Source organism: Formica exsecta, unplaced genomic scaffold (genome assembly GCF_003651465.1).
Source record: "Formica exsecta isolate Colony F162 unplaced genomic scaffold, ASM365146v1 scaffold2, whole genome shotgun sequence".
Classification (NCBI taxonomy): Eukaryota; Metazoa; Arthropoda; class Insecta; order Hymenoptera; family Formicidae; genus Formica; species Formica exsecta.
This window is the reverse complement of record NW_021849297.1, coordinates 3,119,427-3,129,614: the sequence shown is the minus strand read 5'-3', so window position 1 is coordinate 3,129,614 and position 10,188 is coordinate 3,119,427. Positions and strand designations below refer to the sequence as shown.

The window sequence follows — 10,188 nt, the reverse complement described above, 5'->3', positions numbered from 1 at the left end:
AATGCAACCTGTAACGTAAGAGAAGGAGACAGCCTAGCGAGAAATCGACGTTATTGTTTCGCCGATCCTATAAACGCGCGCGCTACTTATGTTAATACACGGTGTGGATTTTTCATCGATACCAGTGCGAACTACTTTGCGGTTCACAGTACGTGCACAAGCGAAATTGACAGGAGAGCAAAGTCCATGAACTTCGCATTTCTTTCAGATCGTCGAGTAACGCAAAAGCAACGCCGTTACGCGAATGCGTTTTACAATCGTCCTGCGAACTGTCTCGTATGTCGTGCAAAGTGTATCACCTCTGTGCTTTGTATTACTATCGCGAAACGTTGTGTACGTTTGTACAGAGTTGTACAGTTTTGTTAAATTGTGTAACCAGCTACTCTTGGTACTCGTGGTCTAAAAAGGAACATCGCCGAGACTTTCGCCAACCACGTGATCGGCAAGTTTAATTTCGTTTACCTTACATCAAGTATGGTAACGAATGCGAGCATTTTTTTGTCGCTCAGATGAATGACAGATTCGATGAATATCCTAAAATTTAATCGCTTGCATCCCTGATTTTATCATTCTCTAATTAAGAGAGTTTTGGTTACTTTTTATGTAATTTTATAAAGAGAGAGTATAAATATCTTTACTCTCAATTCTCATGCTTTAAAGTTTTCTATTTTTTTAAATCTTATATCTTATATATGTATTTATAAAATGATTAAACAGCAAGATGAACGAGATGAATATAGTATCTTGAAAAGCTTGTATCCTTTGAACTGTAGTTTTCAGTAATGTCATGTTGTTTACTATGCATTTTTAATCCTAGATCTACATTAGTAATCACAGTCATGATAATAGCAACGTATTCAATGATTCATTGATTCATTCAATCAGATTGAATTAAAAGCAGCAATGTAGGAAAAATATTTATGCATTTTTTTCCTTTTTATTTATTGTTGCAGGCAGTAACAGGAAAACAAATTTTAATATGTTAAATTTAATTTTGATATAATTAAATGATGTAGTAATTTATAGTACATATAACATCAATATTAAGTAAAAACTTCTTTCTTAATACAATTCAGTTAAAAAGATTTTTAGAAATTTTGTACAAATCTTAAATGTATAATTAAAACAAAAACACAGCAATATTTTTGTGTTATATTATTATTTGCACATTAAGCAGGACTTTTAAATAATTGTTATTGTAAATTAAATATGAATTTATCTCTTTGACATATCTCTCTGTGACATATCCTACATTCTAAATTTAGATACACAGACTGTGCTCAATGTATATTTAAAATATAAATTAGATAATGTAACCTCTTAGAGAGAGAAAATTGCTGTTCAAGATAGGCACAGGGGTTCGGCACAATGGAATGTTTGTTCTGTAACTTGTTATGCCTTATGTTTTATATTGTTGTAATAGAAGGAATATATAAAAAAAGTATACTGTTTCAGAAAATTAACATTAAAATATATTTATATTAATGATATAGTGAGATTAAATTAATTAATAAATGTTTATATATATATATATAATGCAAAAAGATTAAGAAATATCAATAATAAAATAAAATTATACATGTATTAAAATAAATCTTTGAAATTGAGATTATTTTATCACTGGTTTATTCTCAGGAAAAGCCTATGAATCATAATAAACTGTAGCAAGATAAAGTTTATCATAGAAGAGATATACTCTGCTGATACTGACTTTTATCTAATAATACTAGGAAGCATGAGGAATCTCTTAGATTATCCATTCTTTAATTCCTGATATTAATTATTAGAATTGTATCTTTTAATTCTTTCAACTTAAAATTATTAAATATTGATATTTATTGAATATACAATTTTAAAATAAATGGATTAATAATAGATTTTGTATTAATTAATAGCATAATAATTATATAAAATTATACTATTATATATTCCATAATTTTTTTGTAATACTTATATAATTTGCTTTATCTAGGTGTGAACTTGCTGAAACAAAGCGATAGATAGAACAAGGGATAAATGATAACCTTCTTGAAAGGAAGGCATGGCAAGCTTGATGGTAAACACTTCTAGTAAGAACAGCTCGCGCAGTGGATCTCCTAGTAGAGCGCCTTCGACATCCCAACTACATCAGCAGTCATCAACAGTGAGCTTGGATCATACTTCGAGATTGCGTAATGTTTCAATGTAAGACTCTATTAAACAATATAGTTATAGATATTATTTATTTATTACATATTTAATATGTAACAACCATCCAACAAGTCATATATATATTCATAATTTATTTATTTGTGTATAATACTATTGTGTATAATATTTTTGTGTTAATTTCAATACATTAAATGCTAATTTGAAAAAATAAGGAAAATAATAGATAGAAGTGACATTTATTAAATATGTGTTTTAGTTCTCAAGCAGGCGAGGGTAGCACAGGCAGTGGAAGTAGTGGCGGCGGCGGTGGTGGTGGTACAGGAAGTAGCCTCAGCATGAAGAGCAGCAGTAGACAAAGATCACCAGGAAATTTAATTCGCATGGGAGATGCTATGGATGAATCAAGTAATATTACAAACACTGCCGAACCAGAGGAGTTTGTGCCAAATATTCATCCACCGACTGATGACGAAGGAGTATGTATTAAAATGTTTTCGTTGATTCGAGAATTTGAAGAAATATCTTAATTCTTTAATAAAGTACTGTATGAGATAATAAACGTTTATATCAATGGCAGGCAGGAAAATTGTTACTTTGTCCGCCTAATGTATATGTGTATTGAGCATATAACATGACTTTGCATTCTTACATAAAAAGAGTTATATAATATTGTACATGTACTAATGTAGTGGATTATCAACTATTTATATACAGTTAGGTCATAGGTCAAATAGTATGACTATGCACATAATGTTTTCAGCAAGACTATATTGGTTTCATATCTAAACTATTTATATTCAAAATTAATTTAAAAACTTTTTGTTTTATTTGATTTCTTACTAGAACAGAGAATATAAGGTAATTTGTTTCTAGTATGTTGAAACTCTGTTTTGAAAAACATGTTCTTATATTTAACATTATATATATGACTTATATCTTAAACATTTTTAAATGATTCATGTATATGTATGTGTGCGTGATATTCATGTATTTAATATATCTATAGGAACAATACCATGCAACCCAATCGTTCCTATCAAATGGTTCTTCTGAATTGATAGCTGACGATGTTGACTCTAGTGCAACACGAGTTCGCCAAGCTATTGAACATATACAAAGTAAAATCGCTAAGACGCGAGAATTGATAAGAATAGAACAAACCACGCGGGATGGTACGTAAACATTTCACAATTTAACTAATAAGAAGATATACAAAAATACAAAGAATCTGCCTTTCTTGTTTTGATATGTATTTTTTATTCTTATATATACAAATTATGTATTATTTGATTTTTATAGAAAACGTCAATGAATATTTAAAATTGGCTGCTAATGCGGACAAACAGCAATTAACTAGGATTAAAACAGTATTTGAGAAGAAGAATCAAAAATCGGCTCATAGTATTTCACAGCTACAAAAAAAGTTAGACAGTTACATGAAAAAATTGAAAAATTACGAAATGAATGGCGCACCCGCGAGTCATAGACAACCGAGAGAAATGTTACGCGATATGGGACAAGGACTTAAGTGAGTATTAAATAGATGATTATTTCAAATACAAGTGTGATTAACTTTTTTTTCATATCTAGGGAAAAATGCCTATTTGTTGTGAAGGATATAAATTTTACTGTATATCTCTTATAAAATAGATATTATAAAAATAATATCTTTGGCTAATTTGGACTTACATTTCAGACATGTGGGAGGAAACATAAGGGACGGAATCACTGGTTTTTCAGGGTGAATGTTCATTTAAAAATAGATCCCATACCCAAATGTGCTGAAACTATATTTTTATTCTTTGATTCATCGCAGAACTTTTTAGAATCATGTTACCATTAATATTACTGCATCTTAAAATTAATAAAACATATTTACTCTTTTCTTAAAAGTTTACAAAAGGTATTATATAAAAATATTGTGCTTATTTATATTTACAATTGTATTCTCTCTATTGCAGAACTGTAATGTCTAAACCAAGAGAGTTTGCTCATCTTATTAAGAATAAATTTGGAAGTGCTGATAACATAAATACTTTATCACGTAAGTAATAATAAATAAATTTCTAGTGAATTTTATAATTAATTTTATATAATTTTTACAATATAAAAGTATTTTTTTAGCATTTATTTAAATGTAAAATATGTTAAATAGAAGAAAATAAACATTTTTTAACATTTTTGCTATCATGGCAGTTGAGAGTAGTAAGTAATGTGTTGGTCAAGGGGCGAAAGAATTTTGTTACACTTTATTATATGCTTTTTGCACACAGTATTTTTTCGGCTCTGCTTCAAGCTTCTTATCTTCTTTACAAAATTAAGTGATAACAATATCGCTATATCTTAAGTATTTGATATTAAAAATTATCTTGTTTATATAATGTATTTCTTACTTTTAATACTTTTGCTTGTTAACTTTCTATTTCTTTGTTGGCAAGAAATTTATTTCTTCTATTTTTTTAAATATAGTTTCATCCTGTCTTTTATGTTGCACATATATATTGTATGTATATGTATGTATGTATGTATGTATGTATGTATGTATGTATGTATACATACACACACACACGCACACACACACATATAAATATATATATATCTTATTATGTAGTGAGATATTATGTAATTTGCAGTTGCTTCTTCTGTAATTATGTATTTGTCTTTCTTTAGTTACCAGTTATCCAATACTTAAAAAAATAATGCTAAAATATATAATTTATCAAATAATCACAGTTATAATATATATATACTATTATAATAAAAAACAAAAATTTTTTGCGTTTTAGATATTATCTAAAATAATAAAAAGAGTGATTTATGCGTTTTACTTATGTAAGGAAACTAAATAATAAAAATAATTTTCATTTCTCGAAAGGCTAAACTCTTTGGTATTGGATAACATTCTAACTTGCCACCTCTGTGTCTCTACAGATGGCTCGACTTTTTATGTAAACGATACACCGCATGCAGGTAATGGTGATAACGCTAGCGTTGAAGAAGACAAAACTCATCATGGTTCAGCCACACTTCCTGGTGGATGCAGTCTAGGATCTACTCAAAGCGCAGCGGCTATGAAATTCCCGTCCGAGGAAGGATCGGAATGTTCTAGCGTGACCAGTGAAAGTGGTCCTGGTAGTAGAGGACAGCCGCACGCTTGTCATAGTAATAATGCAGCCTTGAGTCTCAAATCTATTTTCGCAGAACTACAAGAACACCGAGAACATCTTGACCAAATGAGGGAAAAATTAGATAGCGTAAAGGTTTGTATTCAATCTCGATTGTATAATTGATCATTTCAGTACATTTGAGCTGATATTTTAAATAGATTGTATATGTGAGGTAAAAAGATTACATGTGTAATTTTGTAATGATAGAAATATATAACTAATTTTCTTTTTGTTATCTAGACATTACAACAGGAAGTGACATATCTTTCCCATTCCCTCCAAGAAGAACGTTTCAGATGCGAACGTTTGGAAGAGCAGATTAACGACTTAACGGAACTACATCAAAACGAAGTAGAAAACTTGAAACAGACTATTACAGATATGGAGGAAAAAGTGCAATATCAAAGCGAGGATAGACTACGTGATATACACGAGATGTTGGAGAGTTGTCAAACTAAAATCTGTAAAATGGAGCATCAGCAACAACAGCACCAGCAATACGTGACATTGGAGGGTCTAGATAATAGCAATGCAAGAGCATTGGTTGTAAAATTGATAAATGTAGTATTAACCGTATTGCAAGTTATTTTGCTTCTCGTTGCAACAGGTGCTGGTATTATGATGCCTTTCCTCAGAACTAGGTAAAATTGTTATTAAAATAGCTTGTTTTTTTTTTCATTGTAATAATGACTTATTCATCAATGGAATATTTAAATTATATATTCTTATCATTTTGACAGATAATTACACATAATAGTTTTAAAAAATGTGCAATATAAATAAGATACCAATATACAATAATCTTTCTTTTTCTCTTAAATTATAATTTGTTTTCTCTTCTTCAAGTTTCATTCATCTTTATATTACAATATGTGATTTTAAATCTGATTTTATTTTGCTCATTCATTATTCTATTTTGTTTTTGCATGTTTGTTACAGCTGTACTAAGCCTCATTGTTTCATGTGTAGGGTGCGTATATTAACAACCACATTCGTTGTGCTTGGCATAGTGTTTGTGCTAAAGCAATGGCCTGAGGTACATGATGTTGGTAGTCACCTCATACGCCATCTTAAGCAGACCCTTGCCATGAAGTAGCATTGTAAGTATATTAAATCTTGCACATTCTTTTGTCGATGCAATTTATTGTGTCATTATAATTCAGAAAGAGAGAGAATTTAAATTAAACCAAATATATAAAAGTCAAATAATTCATCACAGAGATATTTTAAGTGAATAATATTTATTATTTTAGGGTGGAATACTTAAATTTAATTGGATTTTTTGTGATGAAGCTGGGTTAGATTGGATATACATTGATTGAAATCTTGCATCCATTTATCAATGTTGTAACATTGAAGCAATAATAGTGTGTATATAAGTATGTAAATAAGTTTATTTGTATCTTTGGTTATTTAAACTTTTTATTATATTATTATTACTATTGTTTTCGTAAAAATAAGTAATATGTTAATTTTATTTTTGATATAATTATTTAAATTGACACAAAGTTATTTTGCTATAAGAAAATACGCGATTTTTATAAATTAATTTGTACAAATTGTCATTAATTTATATTCTCATTTTGATCTGATATTAGCTTCAATTTTTCATGATTTATTAGTATGATCTATATTACTGGACGAATGACATTAGAAATTAAGGCACAGAAAATAATTCTAATAGTATTATATAGTATGACACTGCTTGGGTGTATATATATGTGATACATTATTATGAAAGTTTGATTTCACCAATTGGCAACATATCTCACATATTTATTTTTTGGCGGATGAATGGTCAAAAAATAGTGTAAAAGAAATCAAGTGAGAAAGTGTTGTTAAAGTGATGCACACCAGAACACTGTCTTCAACCTGCATGAGATGATAGGTCCAACAACAATTTGTTAATGTAAAAACGGTTTGTTTCGAATCCTCTTGGATGTATATTTCGATAAATGAAACGAAATGAAGGATTTGTAACATCCCAATCGTCCAATTGCTAAACAATAATTGTAAATTAAGACAGAGCTCTTATATCACTAAAAATAGCTGCTGTCCGGCGTTGTATAAAGTATAAAGTAGTATATATTGTACATTGTTTACTTGTTATTTGTAAAATTCGATATATAAAAAGGTATAAACTCTCTAGAAAATGCAAGCTTTTTAATCATTATTGTTGTGCATTGCATAAAATAGTTAGCGTGTAAATTGAGTCTCGAGTTCAATGAAAGGGATAATGAAAGAAATTTTGCTGAAAACTATGTTAAAAGATATTATGTTTGTGAAAAATCAAAGTGAATACGAAATTTGGATATAAATAACAAGTTTCACGTACAACGCGCGCATGTGCTATTAAATCCAATATCAATAAAAGAGGACCAACCGTCTCTTTCCTCTTATACTACGACTACGATACAATTCACATCGCATTACATATATAACGTTAAAACTGTGTATATGACAATGAAAGACGCAGGAACGATTTATTATTATCCCAGTTATTAGCCATTATTAGCAATCTAATCATCAAAAACATAAATCTGCATGTATTAAGTTGAACGGAAAGTTCGTTCCGTTTTTTGCTAACAGATAAAGACCGAAAAAACAGCACGAACTTTCGGTTCAATCCAATATATTATAATGAGCATAAAGAATTGAACCATGACAGTTAATTGAAATGAGAGAAAGACTGAAGGACTACAATGCTGTAGGAATTATGTTTAATTTAACATTGGCTTGAATTTAATAACGTGCACTATAATTTAAAATTTTTAATATCGGAGAAAGAAATTCCTTATGTAAATTAATATCATATAATATGAAAGAATACAAATTTACAGAAACGTGCAAAGTATTTGATATGTGGTAAAAACAAGACAAGTTAAAATCACAAAATAGAATTCTAAAACAAGCGTCTAGTTTGTGTTTCTTCTGTATACACTATCACTGTTTAATAACAGAGCATAAATATGTCTTATATATTCACTATTTTATAATATACTTTTCCATTTTTTCACCATTCTATGTCTGAGATAATCCATGTTTAAGCACTATTGTTACTAGATACAATCGCAACACATAATATACATTAAAATTAAATAGCAAATATCACTCAATTCATCTCATCTATGCGGTTTCTGTCTTGCACATAGAAATTTCAATGTTTATCCTTATTTCAGGCTGTTATGTGTTTGTGGCTAAATAATAATATGTATATGTGTTTGCAGTTAAGTAATAATACAATAGCTTGTATTCAACATTTCGGTATCTGTGTCCATTTGTCCATTTAATAGCATAGCAAATATAACAGCGCAAAGAATTTCCTATTCAGAAAATAATTCAAAATAGCTGCTTGTATTGCGTAAAAAAAATTTAATGATATGTTTCACTATGTGTCGATACGAATATTTTGAATATTAACAGTATACATTGCTATTCAAATGTATTAATTTATAAATATGCAATAAGACGAAAAAAAGGATAAGAATATTTGGTAAATGAGCAGTAATTCAACATATAGAAATTGAAGGCGTGATGAAATAACATGCAAAAAGATTGCTATTCAATTTATTCTTGATCTCAAAGCACAAGTGGAAATTGACTGCATATTCATCAAGTGTATTTATTGTTCTCGAGATTATCCAGCAAATTTCTCGTGTATAGTTTAGCATTGATTTGGACAATTTAACAAATTAACAATTGACGCCAGGAAAATGGTGTTTCAATATTTTCAATATTGTTTTTCATGTTCCTCTAGAGTAAATATTCCATTTCGGATTTACACAAATTGCTGTGATTATGCTAGGTTTATATATAAGCTTAAAATTTAAGAAGCAGCTTTGGGATCAATATAATCACAATTGGGAAATATTCCACAAAACATACATGCTGTATATATACAGAGATTTCATAAATACTGTTCATCATTCATATATGCAATAAGTAATATTTGCGACAAATAAAGACGTATTCATTTAACCGAATATCTCAATATGTCAATGTTTTTTTCGTTATATAAAATACATGAAACTAATTTTTAAAATTGTAAATATTTAATATTACATAATCATATAAGTAGTCAAAATGTATAGGGTGTTAAACATATATTAAGTTTTATATTAAAATGTGACAATGTTTGAACTGCATTTTGTATTGCCATTTTAGCTTCTTTAAACGAAATATACTTAAAAAAACAAATTTATATTAATTCCGCGTTCTATATATTTGTTAGATAATACACAAAACACCCTATATGTTTTTAATTTTAGATCATGGTGCTTTTGTAACATATATATTTAACACTATTAGAGGATTAGAGAATTTATCCACACGATTGACCACCGATTTTTAATGAGGGCCCCTGCACGCTTATAAAAATATTTGAGCGATATGTAGAGGAAGAAAACTGAAAGATTAAAATATATAATAGAGAGATGATGCGCCAATTCTTGAAATTAACAAAGTTATTAAAAACACACAACGACGAACGTATTTTGTACTTTATTGAACTATCGCATAAGTTTACGTTTTTCTACATAAAGCCGTTTACAATTTTATATGTATTTTATATTTATGAGGCTCTACGGCACAACGTCATACAAATATGTGTACCTTATAATTTGCGATGTTATTGGTAATTAGCATTAAAAATAATAATTTGTCGTCGTTTGTAGCTTAGGGGCCCCCTACATGTAGATATAACTTAGACAACAGAACTGTTAAATAAATTATGTCATCGATGCCTTGCGTAGGTAGATAGTTAATGTCAAATTATAGAATAAATATTCGTTGTCAATTGTAGAACGGTAATAGGCAAAGCCAGCAGCAGTTATTGTAAAGAATGTTACATTCATTATATAAATATATATAT

The 10,188-nt window shown here is 28.9% G+C and overlaps 1 protein-coding gene across 10 annotated transcripts in view; it reads left to right on the top strand.

Annotated features, from left to right (window-relative positions):
* The window catches only part of LOC115234525 (transmembrane and coiled-coil domains protein 2), a 12,767-nt gene extending 4,087 nt beyond the window's left edge, over positions 1–8,680 (top strand). For 2 of the 10 annotated variants that reach the window (XM_029805670.1, XM_029805673.1), the window contains exons 2-11: positions 1,973–2,184; positions 2,408–2,627; positions 3,158–3,323; positions 3,451–3,679; positions 3,848–3,892; positions 4,113–4,195; positions 5,083–5,411; positions 5,559–5,959; positions 6,258–6,418; positions 6,572–8,680. In XM_029805670.1, the coding sequence (XP_029661530.1) occupies positions 2,042–2,184; positions 2,408–2,627; positions 3,158–3,323; positions 3,451–3,679; positions 3,848–3,892; positions 4,113–4,195; positions 5,083–5,411; positions 5,559–5,959; positions 6,258–6,414 (1,773 nt within the window). In that variant the 5' untranslated portion in view covers positions 1,973–2,041 and the 3' untranslated portion in view covers positions 6,415–6,418; positions 6,572–8,680. Of the gene's footprint in view, positions 1–6; positions 443–1,972; positions 2,185–2,407; positions 2,628–3,157; positions 3,324–3,450; positions 3,680–3,847; positions 3,893–4,112; positions 4,196–4,347; positions 4,357–5,082; positions 5,412–5,558; positions 5,960–6,257; positions 6,419–6,571 lie in introns of those variants that run through there. The other 8 variants (XM_029805672.1, XM_029805675.1, XM_029805674.1 and 5 more) reach the window with 8 other exon arrangements.
* Positions 8,681–10,188: the final 1,508 nt, after the last annotated feature.